The following is a 26419-nucleotide window of genomic DNA, read 5'->3' as shown; positions in this document are numbered from 1 at the left end:
AATTCTGGACTATACTACGAGTCTAGCACCCAACCTAAACGTACATATTGAAATGTGAATATTTTGAAGTGGGACCAGCCTAATTTGTCATCCAAATTCAAAACTTCACATCACACGTTCTTTTCGTGGTCTGTCGACGTTTTTGGTTCAGGTAATTAAATTGTTCCTACTCTTATGACTATAAATTGAACATTTACACACTTTATTTTTGTAACCATAGGATGTTTAAATAAATACTACTTTTATCTGTCGGTTATTCACAATAAAACGGTTGGAAAAGACTGATTGTGTTGCTGTTTACACGATATTCATGAACCACTGAAGAAGAGGCTAACGCAATGATCAAGCGGTGGTCGTCTATTTCCGACAGATTTGTTTCTCTTTTTGATTATGTTAATTATTTGTTACGTCGAAGCCGCGCCGACCGACTCTTGTTTAATACTACGTTCTACACTAGATACGGTATATATATGAACGTGTGTTTTATCATATAGAGCAAGGAACAATATTATAACATTTATTAAATGTGGATAAACCAAAGATTCTTCTTTCGGTTATGTATGGAGGAAGAAATAAAATAGGGTCTTAGGGAATGAAAATTTTCATTCTGGTTTGGTTGGTAGCTTTTAAATTACAATCACAGTGACAAACCCACAGTAGAGCTGTTGCTTTTTTCTTTTCCTCATACTCATAATACTAACTTTGCAGTAAATTTAATTGAATAGAAATTAAGCTGATATTTTAAACGTATTGTGTTTATTACCTTAGTTTCAAACTCCTAGAACTATGATATGAGGTCCGCTATCGTCTCCAGACGATAGCGGAATGAACCTAAACAGTTTTATAACACCCCTTACAAATATTCTGCCTTTTCATTGGTTTAGAGCGCGTCACATGATATCTCTTAGTTTTACTAGACGACGGCCGTGTGATAGTGCATCGGTTTGGTTTGCTGTGCGCTAGTCCGAAGATGGCGTACAGTACCCAGACGTCAGTTGCGTGTACGAGGATGATAAATTAATTAATAGTCTGTAACCATTTCAGATTACATGACACTACATGCAGCACAGTAACAGTTTTCGCAATTTGTATATGCGTCGTCCGTGGATTGTAGCATTCAGGTCTGTAACTTATTATAGTACGGTATTTAGAAATGTTTGGGCTGTTACAAAACAAATATTGACTGCAGACAGTCAATATTTGTATACTATTTAGGACTACGAGTAAGTTTCAGGTAGCTGCATAGACCCAGTAACTGGGGCGCTACAGCTGTACTCTTTTGACCAATAATGCTTGCCCAGAACAGCTAAAGAAGACTGCCTACTCCAGCCGTGTCCGACTTCATGTTAAATACGCCTCAGTGGCATGGGATCCCCATAAGAAAGGAATTGGAAACATCAAAAACATTGAAAAAATACAGAGAGGCTCTGCCAGATTCATCAAAGGCAACTACATCCGCACCGAAGGCACGAGGAGAGGAGAAAACAAGCCAGACGACTCATTAGTGAATGCACAGAGCTTGAAAAATTTCAAGCAACTGCTATAATAAAATCCCATTCCCAGCACAAGCCTGGCATGATACTCTCATCGAGTCCAGCCAATACAAGAGTAAAAGTGAAAGTGAGGCTGATTTTGACATTAACAGTTTGTTTCTCTGTGCAATCTCAATTCTTTACCGATTTAAATGGTGGGTTTTTTTCTTTGTTTTTTTTTCTTTAGATAATCCACCAGTATGCCTGAAGTATCGAACGAGTTCAAATTGAACCAATGTGCCAATGATGGCATATCATCAGTCAAGTTTGGTCCGAACACATCTCAGTTTCTTCTGGTATCGTCCTGGGATGAGAGCGTTAGATTGTACGACATTGAGGCCAATGTGATGAGAACTAAATACAATCATACCCACGCTGTTCTGGACTGCTGCTTTTATGTAGGTCAAAGTTTTCTGATCATTTTTACCAAAAACATTTTATTAAAAGTTTTGTTTGTTCTATCATTTGTAAATTGTGTAACTTTACAAAGAGCTTAGATACATGTAGATCTTTAAAGACACTGGACACTATTGGTAATTGTCAAAGACAAGTCTTCTCTCTTGGTGTATCTCAACATATGCATAAAATAACAAACCTGTGAAAATTTGAACTCAATTGGTCATCGAAGTTGCGAGATAATAATGAAAGAAAAAACACCCTTGCGTTGCCACACGAAGTTGTGTGCTTTCAGATGCTTGACTTCGAGACCTTAAATTCTGAACTTGAGGTCTCGAAATCAAATTCGTGGAAAACTACTTCTTTCTCGAAAACTACATTACTTCAGAGGGAGCCATTTCTCACAATGGTTTTATACTATCAACCTCTCCCCATTACTTGTTACCATGTAAGGTTCGATGCTAATAAATATTTTGAGTAATTACCAATAGTGTCCACTGCCTTTAAGGCAGTGGACCCGACTGTTGATAATTACTCAAAATAATCGTGCTCCTTCAAGAGTGTCCCATATACTTGCAGATGAAAACTTTTTCATTGTTTCTTTTCCTTACAGATTCCCATTGAATAACCCTCAAATTATTTGTACCATTTCCCGCTTTTACTCTTTTACTTGTTTACTCTGTGCAATATTTTAATGTATTTTTTGTTATGTACTTAACGTTGCTGTAAACTTTCATTCACTTCTTTTGTTTTTTAATTGTAAATCATGTACAATTAATTTCTTGGCTGTGTTTCATAATAATATCATTTTGTATGAATTTCATCATTTTTTATGAGATTTATTTATTATATGTATGCCTAAATAGTAGGGTCATTCTTTGATAATGATCCAAAAGTTTTTGTTTTTTCTGAAAATGTTTAATATTTTAAACTAACCTCACGCCATTTTGTAGAGTCAAATATTTGACTCCACTAAATGGTGGACCAATCAATTGTTAGGCTTACTTGTGTTGATCACTGTATTTTACTTTTAAAACATCTTTCTAACCATGTGTTTTTCAACTATTTTCATAGACCAACTTGCCCGATGCAAGGCAACGTATCCCTTTAAGTTTAATTTGATCCAAGCAGGTCACACAGTGACATGTTTTGTTTTATTGACTATAATTTTGCTTGCTCAGGGAACTTGCTCAGGGAACAATCTTTGGGTCCCTCAACAGTTTTATGAATGTCCAAGCTTATTATTCATTTAGTTTTAATCTTGTAATACGTTTTACTTGTAATACGTTCTTTTTGGACTGCCTGACCACCAGTGTTGATTCAAGCTTTTTAATGTGCTTTTGCGTTGTTCTTGCAATTAATTTTAAAATAATTACATATTTATATATATATATATATATCATGTCTCTTCCATAAAGGCTAAGAAACCGTACCCAGTCTCTATCCACTTCAACAGCCCCAATCATAGTGTCATTGATGTTGAACTTCTGGTGATTGAAGCTTGCAATGGTGATGACACACACCGCAAGAATAGAGAATCACACTGGATTCACCAACTCAAGACAGTCAAACCCTTTGGACTTAACATAAACACTGGTGTTAAATAACTTCTCATTACCCTCCACTTCACTTCTGCCTAAGAACTTGTATGTTGTATATATTCTGTACATAAAGTATAAATTAACCTAGTTTAAAGTTGTTTTTATAAATTCATCACTGTAACTATCTGATGTAAGTAACCCCCCCCCCCTTTTTTTCCACAGGTCCCTCATACCTATTTTTAAAATCATCATACCTTTGATCTTGCTATTCTTATTAATTGACCATTGTTAGTTGCATCATGATGCAACTTGCTCTCTAATCCTACCCTTTCATGTCTCCCTGCATTGTTGTCGAACAATACATTTACCACTTTTATGGTCCAGTAACCCTTCCTTTCATTCTAAACATCCTTTGTCCTCGCCACTTCACTCCTATTGGTTCATAGCCACCAATATTGTTTCTGAAATAGGAACTTTGATTGGCTGTTATTTTCCCGCTTCTTTCTGGATCCTTTCCTTAATCCCTTTCCCCCTCTCTTTTTCTATAAATGGATATGTATTTGTTTGTACTTGTTTTATGCCTCTGAAGAAGGTCCGGATTGGATCGAAAGCTAAGGCCATCTACCCTATTCATTATTTATATATATATATTTATACATATTTTTTTAAACAAACTATTTTTACTTGTAAATGTACTTTTTCGGCCTGCTTGGCCGCCAGTGCAGTTAATAAATAAACCATAATAATAATAATAAACAACGATTTATTTCTTAACTTCCAATTTACATTTCCTTTGATTTGTTGATGAATAGACAGCTCATTTTCTGTGTTGACATTACTCTCTCCCACACAGGATCAAACCCATACCTACAGTGCAGGATTAGATCATACGTTAAAAACATTTGACATCAACACAAGTACTGGTAAGCTTTTCCAAATATATCTCCTTTCAAACCTAAAAGACAAATATTTATCTTGTTGGTGTAATTTATAAAAAATACTTTGTCACTTTGTAAAATTATTTTTTTTTTTGTAGGAAAAGTTTTGCTTTTTCTCTCAAACTAGAAGAAAAATATTTTTCTTTTGGCAGTAATATATAAAAATAATTTGTCACTTTGTAAAATTAGATGTTTTTAGAGGAAACGTTTTGCTTTTTTCCAAACACTCTCGAACCTAAAAGAAAAATATTTTTTTTTACGGCAGTAATCTATAAAATAATTTGCACTTTCAAAAAAACAACAACATATGTTTGTCTTATGTCAGTAATTTATAAAAAAAATACTTTGTCATTTAAAATGATTTGTTTTTGGAGGAATTGTTTTGTTCTTTTGATGTTTAGGCCTGCCACTAATTTTTTAAATGTTATTTACCAATTCAAATTATGAGATAGAAACAGTTGAAATGAAATAAGCTCTCTTGGTAAGTTGTATAACTGTAAAAGAAAATGTTGATTGACTTTGTAAAACTTGTTTGTTATTTTTAGCCTTCGATAAAAACTCTGTTAGGGTCGAAACGTCAGGCCTTAAAACTATTTTTTGTTATTGTTGTTTTTGTTACAGAGAGTGTAGTTGGTACACATGAGTTACCAGTAAAGTGTGTAGAATACTGCCCTGAGGTGAATGTTATTGTAACAGGTAGTTGGGACCAGACAGTAAAGCTATGGGACCCAAGAACACCATGTAATGCAGGATCCTTCTCACAACCAGATAAGGTACATATCTACTCAGTAACATCCCTTTAAAACAGGTGCTCCAGAGCCGCGCCAAACCAAATTCTGAATTAAGTACATGAAAAGTTTGATATCTAAAACAGTAAGGAGCAACTGGACACGCTAGAAGTCGAAAGATTGATTGTTAGCAGTCGCTTGGAATGACTCTGGAGCACCTTGGTTTCAGACGTTAATCTTATCATTAGTTGAGCCAATGTAAATGTTATGTTAAGTTGCATGTCTAAAACCAAAATTGATTTGGGTCGACGTAGAGTAGCTTCTTATCTATTTGGTTGCCGTGACTCTGGCGTGCCTGTCTGAATCAGGTGTAAGACTTTTAACTAATTGGGCCTTTGAGCGTTTCTTATTGCTCAATAAGCTAATCAAAGATTGTATTTCTTAAAAGAAATACAATGTTTCATTACCTTGTTGCATACTTTTTGGAAAACCACATTGTAAATAAAATGTATAAGTAAAATGAAATTGCATAAAAATTGCATACAAATTTAAGTAATAAAATTAAAGGTTGTAATTAAACCTTCACTTGCAGGTCTACACAATGGCAGTTTGTGGGGACAGACTAATTGTCGGCACAGCAGGACGCAAAGTTTTGGTCTGGGACCTGCGCAACATGGGGTACGTCCAGCAGCGTCGAGATTCCAGCCTGAAGTACCAGACTCGTTGTATCCGTACATTCCCTAACAAGCAGGGGTACGTCCTGAGTAGCATCGAGGGGAGAGTAGCAGTGGAGTACCTTGATCCCAGCCCAGAGATTCAGAAGAAAAAATATGCCTTCAAATGTCACCGCCTTAAGGTGAGGCTCTTGCTTGTTACAAATCGTGTGCTTATCCTTTAAAGGAACGTAATACAGAATTGGCAATAAACAAAATCGTGAAGAATCACAGATTTACATAAAACTTACACGGTCTAATGATGATGATAGATGAAAACATCCCTTGAAATATTTCTATCTGAAATGTCATATTTAATGAGAAATAAATAATCCCATTTCACGTTTGGAGTTTATCGCTCAGTGAGCGTTTTATTCATTTTTATTTTGGCATCGATGCATCGTAAAACTTGAAATCGGTTTTTCACTATTCTCTCGTGACCGAGATGGCTGATCGATCTCAAACTTCTACAGGTTTGTCAGTTTATATGGTGGATTAAATAAAGTGCTTACACTGCCAGCAACTGTTTTGCTAGCAAAACCAATTCTGTAATGTTCCTTTAAGCTACTTTTAAAGAAACTTTATGTATTGTACCAGTTCAATTCAACTGATTGTCAAATCAATAAATCTAACAAAAATAAATACACTCCTCACATATGATGTCACATTTTTAAACAGCGCCCTCACTGACGCAAAAGGTGGCAGATCAGTAGTAAATAGTGTGTCAAAACGCACGTGTGACATTGGTGTACGAGCAGCATAGCGAAGAGCTTCTTCCTTCCAGGGGTTTTCTAATGTTATAAAATATTATTTATTTTTTGTGCAGTAGTTTTTATTGTTTATTTGATGATTAATTTATGTACAAAATGTATCTTGAATGAACTAAATGAAAGCTCCTTTTGAAATTTGCCGTTACTAATAATCCTACGCTTGTTTCTGATTTAGGTAGAGGGTGTAGAACAGATCTACCCTGTTAATGCTATAGCGTTCCACAATCGTCATAACACCTTCGCTACTGGAGGATCTGATGGATTCGTCAACATCTGGGATGGATTCAATAAGAAACGTTTGTGTCAATTTCACCGTTATCCGACAAGTATATCCTCGCTGGCATTCAGGTGAGTCTTCATCCAGACTCCCATGAGTAACTTACTTGAAGGATCCTTCCTCAGTCTCCTGACGATGACTAGAACAAGCTAGTCGAAGGGTTGAGACCAATTAAGAACTCACTAAGTGGTAGTGAAGTTAAAAACGATCCACTAGAAGCTAAAGTAGTACAATTGTAGTCACAGCCGATGGTTGGTGATTTTGGTGTAATATATATTTTGGGGGGGTGTTGGAAGTTAAAGTGACAGATGATCTCTTGCCATGTAGCATGGATAGTCTACAAGTGTAACAGTATTAGTATTACCACATTGAATGCCTCAACAAATACATGTAGTCTGTTTTGCTTTTAATAGCTGAATAACATCTGGCTGGTCCAGATTTTGCATGTCTTTTGTAGAGTTGTTAAATTTTGCAACATGTCATTTTAGTATTGCCATGTAATGTTACCCATAATGTGTTGTGTATTATACCAAAATAACTTGGTTCTTGTCTTTCTATTTACAGTAAGGATGGATCCGTCTTGGCTATTGCTTCATCCTTCATGTTTGAAGAAGGAGAACAAGATCATCCTGAAGACGCTATCTACATCCGAAGAGTTACAGACCAAGAAACAAAACCAAAATAGACATCATCTCATCAGGGGTGTAGGTGTGGGGGGGGGGGGGGGGGTGTAATATTCCTAGGTTCAGACACATTCCTACAGTGTAGAGTAACTCTACCATCAGGGCCCAATTTCATGCCTCTGCTTGTCATCAGGGCTTGAATTTGGAGGGAAAATTCACAAGACTGCAGAGCTTTTGGCCCAGAATTTTTACTGGACTGTAATTTGTTTCACAAGACCATATTCAAAATGACAAGACAGTTTTAACATAAACTGTTTGTTTTTGTTTTGAGCAAAATAGATTGATTGCATTCGTCCGATGGGTTTCAAGTAGACTTTGGTACTCTACATAACTGAAGATATTCATCAGCCTCAAAATCTTGTTATTTATTTGTCCAGTTGTGAGTTTCTAGCCCGACACTAAAATCACTGGTGGCCTCGGGCCTGTGGTGTTAAATTCAAGCCCTGACCGCGTCCCAAATTTATGCGCTAGGTGTAAGCTAAGAATGGCTAGTAAGGTGGAGTACGCATGGGGATATGTGCACAAGCAAAAAACTTCCCTTCTTACCTGTGAAATACGCTTGACATAAGCACAAAAATCCCTGCTTCTGTAAGCTTTGATTCTTTGCTTACGGTTGGCAGAGCCGTGAAATTGGGCTCAGATCTGACAGTGCTGTTTTGCACGTTTGTAACGCCTTTTATTTAGTTCATATGATTGGCTTTGCAGTCCAAAGGAAACCAGTATTTGCATTTTGAAACATGCAGCAGAACTAATTATCTCAAGTCATTGTTATTTTGTGAATAGATTTAAATGTCTCAAATGAAAAATGTGGCAGTTTGTAAATTCCCCCATTTTGAGGGTTTTCTGAGGTCTAAATGATGCGATTTATCCTGGCTTGAGTAATTGTTGCAATGGGGAATTAGTTTTAACTCTGATATTACTACATCCTGTACAGTTTAACATTTTGGCCTTGGTTTGTATTATGTAAATAGTAAAGTTCCTTACAATTCTTTCTAAGCAAAGATGGTTTTTGTATTGGAATAAAATCAAACCTCCAAATGTTTGTGGTTTACATAAGTTTTTTAAGTCTGCTAATTAATAATACTAACAATTGATAATAAAGTTTTGTACAGAACTTCTAACTGTGGGCCAGTGTGGACAATCATTCTTTGAAACAGAAGTCTTCATTAGCTTTAAACCTTCCTCCAAATAACCACATTTATTTGTCAACTTTATTTACAACATAATACACTGAAAGCATAGAGAGCAAAGAGATGTTTCGGACAGGCACTTTCAGACGGGCGCTCCAGAGTCGTGCCAAACCAAACTCTGAATAAGTACATGAAAAGCTCGACCTCTGAAACAGTCGACCTCTGAAACAGTAAGGAGCGACTGGAAGCACTAGAAACCGAAAGATCGATGTACTTGTGAATTAAGGGCTTTGGTTTCAGACATCGATCTTGTCACGAGCCGAGCCAATATAAATGTTATGTTATGTTCAGAAACCAAAATTTATTTGGGTCAACTTAAGAGTTTCTAATCTATTTAGTTTGGCGTGTCTCTGCTGCGCCTGTCTGTAGGTGTTAGGCTGCCATAATGTCAGGCTCCCTGTGTGAGTCAACATATATAACAATCACCGATTGTCATTCAACCAAATGGGACCAGACTTACCATCCAGCTTCGGTTTCGTCTTAGCGATTCAAATAGGGAAATCGCCAAGATGGCCGCTGCACAAAGATTCTTGATTAACTCGGTGAATTTTTGTTCAACAGAAATACACTTTAATTTGGAAAACAGAGGAAAATTATTATGCAGATGCAAATTAAATAAAGTATTAACACGTACATACAAATTCCAACGATTTTCAATCGAAACCTGAGTGAATATGATGTGTAATTTCAACATGTTTATTTATGCAAGTCGCCATACACACAAGGCCTGAAGGCCACTTCAAGGTGTGGGCTACAATTTTTTATTTTTGCCAGGGGCCAGTGCCACCTACTCCTGGGGCTGAAACGGGGTTACCCCCTTTACAGTCCATACGGAAGTAGGCTTGGGAATCATCCACGAGAAGCCTGGCTGGTACAGCAAAAAGCACTACCTCCCCAACTTTACAAAGCAATCATGGTTCAGTGTCTTGCCTAAGGACACAAAGTGTCATGTCGGGACTCGAACCCACACTGCTGATCAAACATCAGAGCTTGAACCCGGTGTTCTTAACCGCTACGCCACGACACACCATGAACATAAGTTGTTCTTTTAGTTTGTATTATAAAGGCCTTGGCTTCACTCACACCATACCTCTTTAAAGTATAAATATTACATGTTTAGTCAAAATAACAAAAAAAAGGCTGTATTCACACAATTGTCAAATGTGTTTCTGTAAACAAAGGAAGTTGTATTGTAGAGAAACTGGGCTCTCTGAACACAGGCCTTACATTGGACCAGATATTAATCCTAAGCCGTATCCAAAATTGGCAGCTGCGGCTAAGACTGTTGCTAAGGAAAAACTATACACCAATTCATGATGACATGGCAATCTAGCCAAAGCCGTAGCCACAATTTCAGACACTGCGATGGGTTTACTAATAATAGGCTATACATTTGAAATACAATACACATGGAACTCAAGAGAAGCAATTCTCTTAGAAGTTCTTACATTTAATATTTACAAGAAGCCCGGTTCTTACTTTCTGCGAATGCGAAGCAAATTTGACATCACAAATTCGCAACGAACAATGCGCATGAGTTTGGCTGTGCTCAACTCTTGCGAAGAACTCGCAGCAAAAACAGAGCTTTGACTTTGACATCAAATTCACTTTGCAGAAAGATTACAGGAAGTATGAACAAGGCTCGAGTTCTTTCAAGTTACTTTCACACTTTTTTAAAGAAAACTTTCAGTTTGCAGTTCTTTCTTTTGTTACCAAAGAACTTGAAACATTGATGGAATATTATTGGTTTTTGGATGAGTTAGTTCATTCAAAGTGTTGTCAAATATATTTCATCTTTATAAATCAATACATTTGATAAAATACAGGAGCCGACTCCATAGCCCGGTAATAAAAATAACTGGATTTAAGTTTTGCTAAACTGCCCAAGTAAACGAGGTGATGTTTAAAAGGCAGTGGACACTATTGGTAATTACTCAAAATAATTATTAGCATAAAACCTTACTTGGTAACGAGTGGCGGGGTGAGGTCGATGGTACAAAACATTGCTCCCTCTGAAGTGCCATAGTTTTTGAGAAAGAAGTTATTTTCCACGAATTTGATTTCAAGACCTCAGATTTAGAACTTGAGGTCTCAAAATCAACCATCTAAATGCACACAACTTCGTGTGACAGGGGTGTTTTTTCTTTCATTATTATCTCGCAAGTTCGATGACCGACTGAGGTTAAATTTTCACAGGTTTGTTGTTTTATGCGTATGTTGAGATACACCAACTGTGAAGGCTAGTCTTTGACAATTACCAATAGTGTCCACTGCCATTAATGGGCGTGGATTGTTAATTACTTTTAATTGAAGTCATTACAACAGGGCTTCAAGGTTGACCTGTGTGGCATCGGAAAAGAGCAATAGCTGGGCCCAATTTCATAAAGCTGTTTAGCAGAAAATACTGGTTGACAAATGTCTTTGCTAAGCAACGACTGAGTTAGGCAACCACCAGCCAAAACAACAATGAAATTTTGCCCTTCAGGTGTGGTGCAAATTGCTGCCAGACTGCATGCACATTCAAAGGTGCCAATCACAAGAATACATATTGCAATTATATTTTGTATAACCTACACGAGTGCTACACTCAGACAAGTGTTAGCACTTGAATAAAGCCCGGTTCATACTTCCTACGAATGCGAAGCGAATTATGATGTCTCAGGGCTGTTTTCGCAGTGAATGTTTTGCAGACGGGGGCCAGTGATCCATGTAGGGTCCTACAATCAAACACTGACTTCAACTGTAAAGTATGTTTCAATTAGATGCCAACTATACAGCACAAATTATGCTGGATAGGCTTGTAAAATTTTCTCTGGTCACTTTGAAATCAAGTATATCTCCTTTGGTGATACAAATATTGTTAAACCAAACAAGCACATTAATGTATTTCATCTGGCTAATTAGCTTATCCTCATTTGCTAAACATGACAAAATTTGCTTAGCATCAAAAATCTGCTTAGCCGTTAATTGGACACCAAAGGGCGGCTTCTATTGGATAACACAACAAGAGTTCGTCTTCTTGGCCTGAGATAAAAGTAAACAGATGAAACAAACCAGTTAGGATGTAAACCACTGACAAAAATGTGCTTTAAAAGTGCACTTTTAAAGGCACTGGACACTTTAGTAATTACTCAAAATAATTGTTAGCATAAAAACTTCTTTGGTAACGAGCAACGGAGAGCTGTTGATAGTATTAAACATTGTGAGAAACGGCTCACTTTCTTTTTAGAAAGAGGTAATTTCTCACTCAAATATAAAACAAGACTTCAGGCCTGAAGCCTTTTTAGGCATCTGAAGCACTCAAATTTGTGCAAAAAAGTTTTTCCCTTTGTTATTCTCTTGCAACTTTGATGACAAATTAAGTCAAAATTGTCAAAGACTTGTTATTTTATTATTATTGTATATTTCTAGCTTTAATTTTCCCGTTTGCTTACTTATCATTTATATTTGTTTTTTGTGAAGCGCTTAGAAACTTATTTTTAGTATAAAGCGCTATATAAATGTTATTATTATTATTATTATTATTATTATTATTATTTTATGCATATGTTGGGATACACCAATTGAGAATAGTGGATTTTGACAATTACCAAAAGTGTCCAGTGCTTTTAAGGTCTTTGAAGAAGTTGCAATCAAAGATATATATTTTATGTCGCTCTTTTTTAAATTATTTGTTAACAAAATGTTAGCCCACATTAGACATAAGAAAATAATGATCAACTTCAAATCAAATCTAATTTGGCTAAACTGATGATTGCGTAAAATGTTTATACGTATAACCATAGAAATGCCTACTTACAGTTTTGTAGAATGTCTTTGATTGTAAACTGAGGTCGTTCGATTTGGCAACAAGGTCGTCCAATTTTTCTCCTCGCTGTAACATTGCGTCGATTGTATTGTGCTGTGAGGATAGAATATGACATAATATAGCCAGCTTTAATAATAGTGTACATTCATAATAGTGGACATTTATAATGCGACTAGTCTGTCAATACAAAATGACACTCCTGGCCCCAAGATTTCAAATTGGTGGAGCTTGTTAAGAATGACGTTATGAGACTATATAGTACAACACCTTGAACAGCATGATTGATTTGGCTATGAAGTATTACATCCAAACAACTCTAGAACAAATTTGATGGATGTCAAGAAAGATATCTGTCACTTACTCAAGGAAAGGAAATTTTGTTGGAGTCTTATGCAAAACTAAGAAACTTACCATTATAATCTTGGTTTCATCTAAATCGCTCTGTAGCCTCATCATAGGGTCTGCCTGTGCTGGATCCTAAAGGTCAAACAGAGTCATATATCAGGTCAAATACAGTCATATATCAGGTCAAATACAGTCATAATGGGTCAAATAGAGTCATATCAGATCAAATAGAGTCATACCAGGTCAAATAGAGTCATAGCTTGTCAAATAGAGTCATTCAAAACAGAGTCATTTTAGAACTAAAGGACGTAATTTATTCAGTCTTTTTTTTCAAGTTAAAATTTGATGGCGTTCAATCAGGTCTAACTGAGAGACAAACGAGATGGTCACACAATGTGAAATTTGTCAAATCCAGTATGAAGTCAAATGAGGTCATGAGGATCGATGAGGGTTAGGATCCTGGTTTTTTTGTCCAAGGTCAACTAGGGTTAGCTAAGGTCAACTTGGGTCACATTAGTGGAGTACAAAATTTATAAACCACATCATTTAATGAAACTTGATGTTCATGCATTTCTAAAAACCAAAAATTAAGAAAGGTCACAGTATCGTTTTCAAACTGAATCTTGCCACACTTACCTGGTACTTTGCGAGGTATGCATCAAGTTGTTTGAACGTCACAGAATTCTCGGCCAAGGTTGGCCACGACCTGGCAGAGTTTTCAGTTGAAAATTCATCTAAAACCTACAGGTTTTATTTAAACAAAAATAGTAAAATGATTCCATGTTTCAACCCAAAAGTATTTAACAATTTATCCAGTCAGTTTCCAGACCTGATACTTCACGGAAGCAATGAAGGCGATTGCCTCCATTATTGTCTGCTAGATTTTTCCCCAAAGGGTGCCCTTTACCAAGGAGAAAATGCCTTGGTGCCCTTGCCCTTTAAAAAATCGGAGCATACAGGCCTGAGTTTCCCTTGTGGTTTATTACTTGATAACAAAAGAAGAACAAAGATTTTTACAGAATTTTGTGGGAACTTTATTATGAAGACTTTCCCCAGGAACACACAAAAAAATAATGATTAGACAAATATATACCTTGTTTAATAATGTAAAAGCTACTCTTGAGGGATATTCATGATCTGCTATGACGACCCCCGATAAAGAATCGCTTCGGACGTATGTGTGACAACTGTACTCTGTAAATAAACACACATTTTACTAATTAGTAATCGAGAAAAACAAGCACCCGTTATCCAACCTTGTGCCCAGTGGTGTATGATCAGAGTGCTTGCTCGATCTCGACAGCTGGAAGTGTGACCTGGAACATATCAAAATATATTGGATATTTTAATTAGTCTGTCGGTTGATCCATTCTGTGTTTAGAGACTACGCAGAATGCGCTGTCAAAAGACGCTTCAAGTCACAGAACAACAAACAGGCTCCTTTCATTGGGTGACCACCTAATACAAATATGACTCATTTGAAATGTGTTGCATCGAAATCTTAGCATTTTTAAGTTCCCCAAAAGAGCCTTACAAGTGTTGATAAATTTTTACAAAGCCTGCATACAAAGCAGTCACTTTAAGTTAGCCCGCTGACCATGGTAGCAAGGCTGCCCGCTATCTTTCCAAAACCAAATGTTTACTTTTATAGTTTCCAGTTACAGGGTAGTTATTTTTTGTCCTAGGTTTTAAAGTTTTGACAAACCTTGTTCTTTTACTGTTGCTCTCAAGCCAGGCGTACTTCTTTCAACAACAATGCGTGATGTGAACTTCATATACTCTTGTACACTGATTAGATGAAACAAAATATAAACATAACAATTTAATTTTCACAATCACAATCAAGATCAACACTCAAGACGCAGCTGGATATATCTGTAAGACATTGAAGGCATTGAAGTAACCCTCTGCATCCAAATCTTAAATCTTCACTTCATGGTATCTTCAGACCTACGGGTCACAGTTGTGAGTTCCTTGGTTTCACTGACAACTAGAATAATGAATTATGTTTAAAAATTATGATTTTGGGTTGGAACAAAGAAAAATTCACTGTAGCGAGATTTGAACGGCATCCAGATTAACGCTAGCACTCTACGAACCGAGCTATATAGCCCTATGTTGGCAGTCTCCCTATGTGTCAATGGAAATTTACTGTATATTAAGAGCTTCTTGCTGTTTGAGAAAACCAATGTTTTGTCAAACAATCCATTACAATGAAAACTGGATTTGAACTTTACCTGCCCTTTTGGAAGTAGCCAAATGATGATAAATTATAGGCACTTGATAGAGTGACGACTTTGGGATGACCTTTATAAAGGACAGTAATCGCTAACAGCTTCATTCTGCTGACTGATTCGTCTTCTCGTCCTCTTTGATGCAAGTTATTGTGGGTTGATGTTTGGTATCGTTAACTTTACTTCATCAACCTGGAAGGTAAATAAGACATTACAAATATGGAGATTTACAATAAGTAAGGCATTCATCTGCCAATTTTAATCATTTAAGTAAATATAGAGGTGTTACTGTCGGATAAATAGGTGTACTGGAAACATTTCCGTATACCCCCACTGCCACTACACTTTTGTCATGTACGACCATGGAGGTAGGTACGACGTGCGCACGCATGGCCTATTCTCCGTGTAGGTTCAACACAACAGCACACTCTCCTTATATTTTGCTATTTGCGATACCCTCACCATAGACATAATATAGTTTTTTAGAGCCATGATCTGATATTGCCAAATTCAAATACGCAAATGAGATATTATTTTGGATAATGAAATAAGATTAATAAGAAACATTGATGATTGTATGAAACATAATTAATTAATTTAAATTTTAATAAGTAAAAACAAAAATGGTGGCAGGATATGGGGCCGGAAATCTTTCCAAGAAGGATACTAAGAATATTGGTCCTATTTATGGGGCTGCCGGCCGGCTATCAATCACAATATAATCACTCAGTCATGCTCTCATCACAAGTCATGACTCACTCACTTGCCTCGGCTCAGCAGTCGCACCACCACGGCTGGTACTAGTGTAGTGGCACTATGGCCGGCAGCAGACAAGGAACAGAGAAAGTCTAAATTCCATTTAGTGATCACTTACGTTTCAACGTCTTGTTCCACTAGAAAACAGTACGTTCCCAAATTGTATTCATTGATGTCTTCATAGATGTCTGACAAGAAAAATGTTTCACAAGACAAGACTGGGTGCGTCAACGTGTTTATTTCAGTTATTAAAATGCCCCACAATTTACAAACAAGCAATCATCGAAATAAGTAAACACGTCATTCCGCCTTCATTAGTCTGGTGCCACAATCAACGTTCAATTAAGTTAGCATGTTGCGTTAATAGGTTTAGGAACACGACGTTTTTCGGACTGGTATAGCAGGCGAAAAGTGTTGTGAATCGTATTCATTTTCGCCTCAACAAAAATGTTGGTTGGGACCAGTCCGGAGAAAAGAGGAACTTTGACACGAAAAGAATTATACTTATTATTGTTATCTATTTCTAGATTACATGGTGCTTTAAGAACAACATTATTTGGCACTTACAATCTCCCTACTGTCATTAGGGAATCTAATACTCTATCTGCTTTTTGTATGTTAATTTCTTTCTCGTGCGCTATGATCTTGATGGAAATAGCACCTTTAAATTTTTATGTCACAAACCTAGCCGCGCTACTATACCATGGGCAGCGCGCCGTATTGCCCGATAGCTTTGCGTACGTCTCTAACCCCTGGATGTCTTTGGCTACCATAACGCGCATAATTCGAAATGCTGTGAGTTTTTTAATGCGTGTGCGTGTATAAGGTGTATTCACTTGGGGGTCACGCAATACTGACCGCAAAGTTTTCTTCACAGCACAGTGCGCTCAATGCTAAACCCTAACCATAACAATCCTAGCGCTAACCCTTACCCTAACCCTAACCCTAACCCTAAATAATTCCCCAAACCAGGACTGATTGAAATATCACATAATATTTGGATACTTTCAAGTCACACCTCAAGGGGATACGATCGAGCAATGCAATCTGGGAACAAAAAAATGAAAACGGCGGCATGGCAAGATCGTAAAACCCGCTATCCAAACAAACAAACAAACAAACAAACAAACAAACACATATGCAAATTAAACTTTCCACCTGAAATTAGCTGCATACAGTTACACATCACACATCACAAGATCAAAGAAGAAATGAGAGGGATCAACCATGACTAAACTTTTACTTGACTTTTACTTGATTCCTCTATTGCGCATTACCATACTTGAGCTAGCACAATGTAGAGTGGAATAGTAGATCAGTCACATGCCTAAATTAGAATGTGCTAGATTCGAGCACATTTTAATGAAACAATTCGAGGCGGTATGAGCGGGCAAATCAAGCTAGGAAGAAATGGCGCAGCGAGATTGCTCACCACCCTGCTGGGGAAGGAACGAGGCGATTAATCGAAACGTTTTTAAGAATTTTCATCCTTTTGGCGCTCCATATCTTTACCAAGCTGAAGCTAGCTAAACTACATGAACGCAACTGTGACACTTTCATGAAGCCAGTAAATGCGGTTTAGTTACAAAAGTTCGTTCACGTGAAAATGGCGTGCACTTCTGCTCAAATTTACGTAACTTATTTCACACACAAGGTTCTAGTTTTGTAGGGTTTTGACACCAGTTTTTGAAGGTAAAACCATGGCATTTCAGAACTCAATTCGAGGAGCAGCCAGGAGGCTTCTGACACCCCGTGTTGAAGGAAACAAGTTGGATTTTGCAAGGAAAATAAACTGGAATTGTGGAACACACGGCGGACATGCTGGACGACCGAAGTGGCGATGGATTCACGCCGTGCAAGTGACACTATTGCGGGGACAAAGTCTGTCCGAGAGCTTGGATGCCATATTCAGACTTCTCAAACGGCAACTTCACGTCTATGCTTCACAGAAATTGCGTCGTATGGAAGGAGTACTAAGCATTTATGGCTCAATATATGCGGAAAATATGCTTCAGACATTGACGGCGAACTTTTCAAGGAGATTCTTGAGGGGCAGGAAACGACCATTTTATTTTCTGTTTGGAGGAGCCTGCTTTGTGTGGGACAGGGAGAAAATATCCGACAATGAAATTGATAGGTTAGGCAGTTGCGGTGTTTTTAAAATTTGCATTCTTAATGTACATGTATAATGTTTTAAATTAATAAATGATGTAACAAATAAAAAAGTTGTGGCAGGTTACCGAACATTTCCCGAAGGCAACCATATAAAATACTAGTTGTGATGGTCAGTTTATAAAAATGTCAGTTTAAACATTTTCAGGAAATGTCTTGTTACTACAATTTATATACATGTATCTAGTACTTTTAGTAGGCCTAAGCATGCTAAAATACAAGTAAGAATACTTATTACTCCATAAAAATTCACAGTATGTGAAAATGGTTAATTCACAGCTTATGAACTGCGATAATCATATCCCTCTATCTTCATGGCGACGGTAGCAGACGTTCAAGGATGGAGGGCTACGATTATTTATGCAACTGTACGTGTGACCACGTACGTGTGACTGACAGTGTGGATTTACAAGGGTACTTGCATTAATCATAATCTGGCCTTGATCTGGTCCTTGCTCCACCCAGAAAGTTTTGATAAGAAAGGGGGATCGAGCAGGGCCACAGTATGGTTTGCACAACTAGTGTGGAAGGGTCTTTGTATGGTTTCGATCCTTGCGCATATCTCATCAGGTCATATTGCTGCATATATATTGCAGACAAAACATATTAGACTTGGAGCCATACATTTGATTGCTGATTGCAACCATTGATGCTACAGTCAAGTAGAAATCAAAACAGGGAGTGACCAAAATAATTCTATGTTCCAAAATTAGTACGATTGTATCAGATGCCATATTTAAAAGAAAAGAACAAATTTAACAATCTGAACTGATGTCCAAAAAGTCACATGCTATTCGTTTTGACATCATGTTAGATTTGTAATCACATTACAAGCAGCAACCCAGGTTGTTTTAAGTACATGATGTGTATAGAGAGTATTGTCAATCCCCAGTTTAGAAGCTTTGAATTGTAAATTTTTTTTGACAGAGGCATCTTACACATACTGTGCCCTACATAAATGGCACATTGTGTCTTAATGTTAAAGGCAGTGGACACTATTGGTAATTACTCAAAACAATTTTTAGCATAAAACCTTTCTTGGTGGTCAACGAGTAATGGGGAGAGGTTGATGGTATAAAACATTGTGAGAAATGGCTCCATCTGAAGTGCCATAGTTTTCGAGAAAGAAGTAATTTTCCACGAATTTGATTTCGAGACCTCGGATTTAGAACTTGAGGTCTCGAAATCAACAACCTAAACGCACACAACTTCGTGTGACATGGGTGTTTTTTTCTTTCATTATTATCTCGCAAGTTCGAAGATCGATTGAGCTCAAAGTTTTACAGGTTTGTTATTTTATGCATATGTTGAGACACACCAACTGTGAAGGCTAGTCTTTGATAATTACCAATAGTGTCCACTGCCTTTAAACGATCTTTTCAGGGTCCAGTGTCTATGGTGTGAAGTGTGTGTTTTTGAATGAGACTGCTTGTGAGCATTTTTGGATACATACTTTCAGGCTATGGCCTTTGTTGCCCCATGTTTTGGCCTTGGTGCCCCTTCAAAAGTTTTCCATTGACTTGAACTTTGAAGAGTTGTCAACGGGACGTGCCCTTTGCAAAATGAAAATAGCTTTGCCCTTTCTAAGGTGAAATTCAAGGCCTGCTTTTTTTCTTTTATTTTAGAGCCTGCTCTCACCGACAATACTGTACTAACAATACTCTGCATTGTTGCAGAGATCCTTGTCCCATTTTTGTCGTACACATCATCAGTATTTATGCTGTGGTTTGGGAAAGTGTGAACAGGCCTGGCATTTCATTTTTAACAGGCTGGTTTGCTTGACACCTTTTGTGCTTCTCTTCAACAAGTCAAATTATTCTTAAAACAATTATTCTGCTGACTTCTTCTAACTGAATTGGAAAATTGACACAGTTGTATCTTCATATTTTAATTCCTTTTTGCTTTGTTATAACTAGCTTTTAATAAGGTTGTTGAAGAACTGTAAATTTTTAACGAGGCTAAACAAATTGCAGCAGCTTCAAAATGCATTGTTCAAAAACCTTACTTTTTAGCCCCATAATCTATGTAATATATTCCACATCATGATTTCCTGTAGACTAATACGCTTAAACATGAGAGCAGTGACTTCAATCTTATTAGTTCCATGTTTTATTAGTCTCAACGCTCTTATTATTGCCATACAAGAAGAGAAGATGATGAAGAAATTTCAGTTTTAGAGACTTATTCCAGGGAAAACCCACGCAGTCAAGTAGCAGGGGCTGAAAACCCAATCCACATAGTGCCCCCTTTGGTGGGATTCGAACCAGGGTCCCAGAGGTGGAAGGTGAGGCAAGACACCAATACACCAACCTGACTTCTAAACTTGTGTTTCAATAACTTGTTCTACTTTATTCAGATGCGTAGATGACTTTGAAGTTGTAGCTGAGTTAGAGAGATTAGAGTCTGCTGGTGAGCTGAGCCTCACTAAAGCATCTTGGGACACCATCTTCAACAATGATCATCTGAAGGTGTGGAGAAGACCGTTAGATGATACTTATCTCTACGAGTACAAAGGTTTGTAAGAATATTTTGTCGTTCATGTCGCAGAGGTTTTTCTTTTTCTTTCAATATTTGTCAAGTCTATACTTACGCTTCTCTCTGTCTTCAGTCCGGTGGCGCAAGGTGGCGCAATTGTCCTGCGGTGATCATCACAAGTTCATGCCAAAGATCTTGATCTACTGCTGATCTCGCTGCAGCTGCTGTTCGCTGTCCAGTCCACTTCTTTATGTCAGTCATCCATGATGTTGCTGGATCACCTCTCCTTCTCTTTCCCTCTACTGACCACTGTATTATTTCTTTGTCAAAACCTCTGCGAAGCATGACGTGTCCATAGAAATGCATCGTCCGCACTATGCTTAGATAAAAGAAATAGATAGGCAGGATACACTACAGGCAACATCATACCGCTCACAAAAATATTATGAACATTTTGGAATGCCTTTTCTACAAATTTTGTATAAATTACTGATCACATTTGACTTCACTCTTTGTACAATTCTACAATAATTTCTTCCTTCTTAGCTTACGGACGTTTCATGGACATTTCGGCCAAGGCTTTCTTCCAAGTCCAGATGGATCTGGAGTATCGTAAAGTATGGGACAATTATGTCATCAATCTGGATGTGATTGACAAGGATGAGGAGACGGGGTCAGAGGTCATCCACTGGGTCACACACTACCCTGTAAGTCTATCTTTTATTTAAGCATTACCTCCAAAATAATTGTAAACAACAAGGCACAAAATTTACTTTTTTCTTTCAAACTTTGATTATTTTATAGTCATGTTTCATACATGTTAATTCTCTTTACAGTCTTATCTGAAGGTAATACAAACATTAATTTCAGATAGAAATTTTGTGGTATAATAATTGTCAAACAAGCGCAAATTGAATACAGAAAAATATAGCCTTCTGCGTCCCATATCCTATGAGGCTAAGGACCAAGCTTACCTTCAGTTTTTTTGTTTTATTTTTCAAATTATGAGACCTAGTTTGTTTGCTTTGGTATTGCTTATACTCTAATCCATCGCCCTCGCCCGTTCATCTTCACAGTTCCCGATGTACAGTCGAGACTACGTCTTCACTCGTCGTACTAAGATTGATCACACAAATAAGGTCATGACCCTTGTATCAAAAGCAGTCCAGCATCCATGTCGACCAAAGAGTAGGAGTCATGTCAGAATTGACTCCTACTTCTCACAGATGGTCATCAGACCACACAAAAGCTTTGATGAGGTAAGTTTTGGATGATAGTTGTCTTGTTTGTTTTTCCTTAAGTAATGTAATTTCTGTTTCAACATTATACCCGTTTATGTGTGAGTGTTGAGTTGTTGTTAAGTCTTTGAGAAAGACGCTGCTGTGGCCGAAATGTCAGGGTGTTTTCATTCAAAAATCTTAAAGTAAATGGGAAACTTTTGAAGGGGACCAAGGACAAGACCTGGGCCAACGGAGCGGAGGCCATGACTTATGTGGCCTGCGTGTTAATCCAGGCCTGCATTTTGGGGTAACACCTTCTACTATGCCCAGCCCTTGAGGAGCAGTGCTGCCTAGAAGACCTGATGGCAGCAAACGAGAAGGCTGTGAGATGCGCCCAATCCTGGCCAAACATTTGAAGAGTAGATGGTGGACTTCCATGCATTCAAGTTGGTATCCTGCAAGCCCAATGGTAAATCTTGTATTGAATTATGAACAAACTCTCTGATTTGTTAATTCAACAGAATGGATTTGACTTCATCCTGACTTACCATGATGACCCCAAGACATCATTTCCAAGCCCTTGTGTCAACTGGGTTGCCAGATCTGGTAAGAACTATTCACAATATATCAACCCCTTGAGTAACGCAAAACTCGTGCGCTTTTAAGCACAAAGAACAGCTATCATCCGATCATCCGTCTTCTTTGACCCCAGTGAAGGTGCTCTTTGACCCCAGTGAGGGTACTCTTTGACCCAATTAGGGTGCTTTTTTAGCATGGAGCGTCACATGCAAGGGGTCTATTGTATATTTCCGGGTAAAAATGTGGGTGCATGCACATTTACCATATGCTCTCAGAAATAATTTTTCCAATTAGACATAAAAACTTCATTTCCTGGTTGTTTGCTTTTATTTTTGACATGTGGTAGGGGTTAAACAAAGAAAACTTTGAGCAGGATTTGATATGTGGAACAAGTTTTCTTCGTCTTGGTACAGAAAAAAAGTTAGCTATGTTCTAATATTTGACTCTAACACTGAGTAATTCTATTTTCTTTCAGGTTGTCCTGAGTTCTTGGAGAAACTCCACCAGGCAGCAATGCAATACGACAACCACAATTTCACAATGTCATCCGTGAGGGATCTTACGACTGCCTCCACATCCAGCTCTCAGGAGTTTGGTCGAAACTCACCGGGCCAGTATTCATTATAAGACCAATCATCTAATGTTGATGTTTCCCTTGGGCATTTGGAAGTGAGGTTACTTTGTCCAAGTGAGGTTACCTTGTCCAAGTAATGTTACATTGTAAAAATGAGGTTACCTTGTTCGAGTGAGGTTACCTTGTCCGAGTGAGGTTACCTTGTCCAAGTGAGGTTACCTTGTCCAAGTAATGTTACATTGTAAAAATTAGGTTACCTTGTTCGAGTGAGGTTACTTTGTCCGAGTGAGGCTACCTTGTCCAAGTGAGGTTACCATGACCAAGTGAGGTTGCCTTGTCCAAGTAAGGTTACATTGTGAAAATGAGGTTACCTTGTTCGAGTGAGGTTACCTTGTCCGAGTGAGGTTACCTTGTCCGAGTGAGGTTACCTTGTCCGAGTGAGGTTGCCTTGTCCAAGTGAGGTTGCCTTGTCCAAGTAAGGTTACATTGTGAAAATGAGGTTACCTTGTTCGAGTGAGGTTACCTTGTTCGAGTGAGGTTACCTTGTCTGAGTGAGGTTGCCTTGTCCGAGTGAGGTTACCTTGCCTGAGTGAGGTTACCTTGTCCAAGTAAGGTTAGATTGTGAAAATGAGGTTACCTTGTTCGAGTGAGATTACCTTGTTTGAGTGAGGTTACCTTGTTCGAGTGAGGTTACCTTGTCTGAGTGAGGTTACCTTGTCCGAGTGAGGTTACCTTGTCTGAGTGAGGTTACCTTGTCCAAGTGAGGTTGCCTTGTCCAAGTAAGGTTAGATTGTGAAAATGAGGTTACCTTGTTCGAGTGAGATTACCTTGTTTGAGTGAGGATACCTTGTTCGAGTGAGGTTACCTTGTCTGAGTGAGGTTACCTTGTCCAAGTGAGGTTACCTTGTTCAAATGTGGTTACCTTCTCCAGCATCTTAATAGTCTTCTTGCATGCGACGTCACAAAACCCAAACAGCGCCCTCTCTGAGGTCAATCAAGACCTGTTGTCTTTACCATTGTCATTTTCATTGTCAATAAAATAACTATGTGCTTCGACCTCATGCTCAGTTAGTTGAGTCTTTTCTTAAAAGAATTTTAATATTTGTTACCCCGATATGGGTTAGCACTGTATACTCAATACTTTCTTGAGCTCTGCGAAAACAAAATCACAGGCATATTACTTGGGTGGGATTCAAACCCCAACCTTTGCAATTCTAGAGCAGTGTCTTACCAACTAGATCACCGAGATTGCCTGTTAAAGGCAGTATTAAATCGTTTTAAGATAAGAGTATCGTAAATTTCACTGGAGAAATTGCTACAAATACATTTGTACATCTCAATCAAATTTAAATGTGTTTCATATTGAAACATTGTACATAACAATGTTGCTTCTCTTTAAAATATGACAAGCATTATTTTTGGTATGCAATATCTTTCTTCTAACTTCAAATTCTGAGTAAAGTTCTGCAAATTTAGGCCTGGAATTTCATCTTTGAAGGGCAAGGCTGTTCTCATTTTGCACAGGGCACTTTCCATTAAAAAACCTTAAAGTCAATTGGAAACTTTTGAAGAGGCACCAAGGCCAAGACCAGGGGTACCATATACCTTGGACTCTATATGGCATGCATGAAATTCCAAGCCTGCAAATTATTTTTGTTTTTGCCTTAAAAACAATGTTCATAGATGCCTTGAGCTGAGCGAGTTGTGTTATTGCAATATTCTCATCAAGTATTAATTAATTGAGTCAACACATGACTCTTTTAAATCCATGACAAATTCCTGTATTTTACTATAATGAATTAATGAATCCCATCAGTCATTAACGTAGAAACAAATTTAAAAATTGTAAACTAAGTTGTAGTATTTGTGGACACAACGGTGGCTGAATAATAATAGTGGCTTTTTTTAGAAGTATGATACCAGTTCTCTTACATGTCGTAGCACCATGTAATGGTTTACACGGTGCTCTGCTGCAGTATGCAGGTAGTCAAACCAGGAACACTGGGGCAAACTCCTTCTCTATTCGATATGTGCACTGGGTTTGTACCGTTTCTGTTACGTGCATTACACAACACACGAGACCAATGGCTTTACGTCCCATCCAAAGGAGGCAGCAATAATGTTTAGGTATCTTACCTGAGGACACAATTGTCATGACCAACTTTTATAGTTGAATTATTTTAATTATTATTTTATTTTGACGAACACAATAGAAATGTCGTTGTTGCTGTAAGCTTTAAATATATTCTGATGTAGCCACCCTAATGTCTTGTTTCAATAATCTTGGAATGAATACTGAATTATTGTCCCCTCCAAAAAGTTTATTATAAATAGATTATTAGATTATTTCTCCTTGATTGGTTTCATTGATTTTAGTTTAAAAAGGGGAATGAGAGAATAAAAAATAAGCACCGCCAAGATGTTGCAGCATGTCCGAATTTACTCAATTGTAGAAAGGTTGCTTCAACATGACAGTGTAAAATCCGTTTATTGTTATGTTTAAAATAAATCTTTATTTAGCCTTCGAGAAAGACTCTGCTAGGGTCGTAACGTCAGGCAATTAACTATTTTTTGCAAATATTCCTTATGTTAAAAGTGGATGAACTTGGTCAGTTTTACTTTTCTTGTTAATTGTTTTCCTGCATTGAATGATTATGATAACACTTCATGTTGTCAAACTTGGATTGACACCAAATGTTTTTAGTGGGCAGGTTTTACTTGAAAAGTTTAAGAACCTGTAAGATTTGTATAAAATGAATTATCTGCTATTGCTGTGTTGGAAGTGATAATAAACATGTTATGCAATGTAATGATCAACATCAGTTGTTTTCACTGTTTTTTTTATTTTAAAGATGAATTTGGTGATATTGTGCATGGAAAAATAGGATGTTATTTGGGGTTTTGGCTTTGTTTCTTTGTAGGCAGAAGTTTGACGCTCCAACACAATGTGCATGTCTTAGACACAAACATACTCAGGGATGAGAGTGTTCAGACTTTTGGCTGAATTCAGACTTTTTATGACGGCCTGGTGAAGAAAATCAGTTAAAGAAATTCTGCACATTGGTCTACTTCTTTAGTGCTTTGGATACTGTTTCCAAAAGCTCCTTGGAATCTATAACTCCAGGGATTACAAAACGGTAGAAACGGCATCATTTCAACATACCTTTGAATTTGTATCCAAGTTTCAGACTTTTCCGTTAGTAATGACTCTCACCCTGCATACTGCATTAACAGAATTGTGTCAAATTATAACCACCTTGGGGAGGGGGTCTGGGCTTCAACCATTGGAAATGTTTGATTTGCCTTTAAAAAGTTGGCCAAAAGTTGGAGGTGTTTATGGAAAGCCGGCAAGTTGGTTTGGGAAAAAGCAAAGGTTTTTAGGAGTTTTTACAATTCATTCAGGGTAAATTAATTAGCATAGATTGAAAATGCTGAGTTGCCAAAAACTGAAAGGATTTGACAGATTGAAAATACAACTACTATTTTCA

At 37.5% G+C, this 26419-nt stretch overlaps 3 protein-coding genes across 3 annotated transcripts; 2 read left to right on the top strand and 1 right to left on the bottom strand.

Moving 5' to 3' along the window:
- The first annotated feature begins 83 nt into the window (after positions 1 to 83).
- On the top strand, positions 84 to 10746 carry LOC117295183 (mitotic checkpoint protein BUB3-like). Its single transcript, XM_033777761.1, has 7 exons — positions 84 to 151; positions 1720 to 1930; positions 4323 to 4392; positions 5029 to 5180; positions 5728 to 5991; positions 6794 to 6966; positions 7460 to 10746. The coding sequence occupies exons 2-7, from the start codon at positions 1733 to 1735 to the stop codon at positions 7578 to 7580; spliced, it is 978 nt and encodes a 325-aa protein (XP_033633652.1). The 5' UTR covers positions 84 to 151; positions 1720 to 1732; the 3' UTR covers positions 7581 to 10746.
- A 227-nt stretch (positions 10747 to 10973) lies between these two features.
- LOC117295182 (synaptobrevin homolog YKT6-like) lies at positions 10974 to 16200 on the bottom strand. Its single transcript, XM_033777760.1, has 8 exons — positions 16030 to 16200; positions 15159 to 15347; positions 14627 to 14709; positions 14015 to 14115; positions 13558 to 13662; positions 12988 to 13053; positions 12568 to 12669; positions 10974 to 11792 (listed from the first exon to the last, which is right to left on the bottom strand). The coding sequence occupies exons 2-8, from the start codon at positions 15260 to 15262 to the stop codon at positions 11757 to 11759; spliced, it is 597 nt and encodes a 198-aa protein (XP_033633651.1). The 5' UTR covers positions 15263 to 15347; positions 16030 to 16200; the 3' UTR covers positions 10974 to 11756.
- A 1300-nt stretch (positions 16201 to 17500) lies between these two features.
- On the top strand, positions 17501 to 23007 carry LOC117295181 (stAR-related lipid transfer protein 7, mitochondrial-like). The gene is made up of 6 exons (XM_033777759.1): positions 17501 to 18048; positions 20440 to 20597; positions 21105 to 21265; positions 21635 to 21817; positions 22300 to 22384; positions 22833 to 23007. The coding sequence occupies exons 1-6, from the start codon at positions 17612 to 17614 to the stop codon at positions 22982 to 22984; spliced, it is 1176 nt and encodes a 391-aa protein (XP_033633650.1). The 5' UTR covers positions 17501 to 17611; the 3' UTR covers positions 22985 to 23007.
- Positions 23008 to 26419: the final 3412 nt, after the last annotated feature.

The sequence above is a fragment of the Asterias rubens genome, chromosome 9 (assembly GCF_902459465.1).
Source record: "Asterias rubens chromosome 9, eAstRub1.3, whole genome shotgun sequence".
Taxonomy (NCBI): domain Eukaryota; kingdom Metazoa; phylum Echinodermata; class Asteroidea; order Forcipulatida; family Asteriidae; genus Asterias; species Asterias rubens.
Note: the sequence above shows the minus strand (reverse complement) of the source record. Positions and strands in the feature narration are given on the sequence as shown.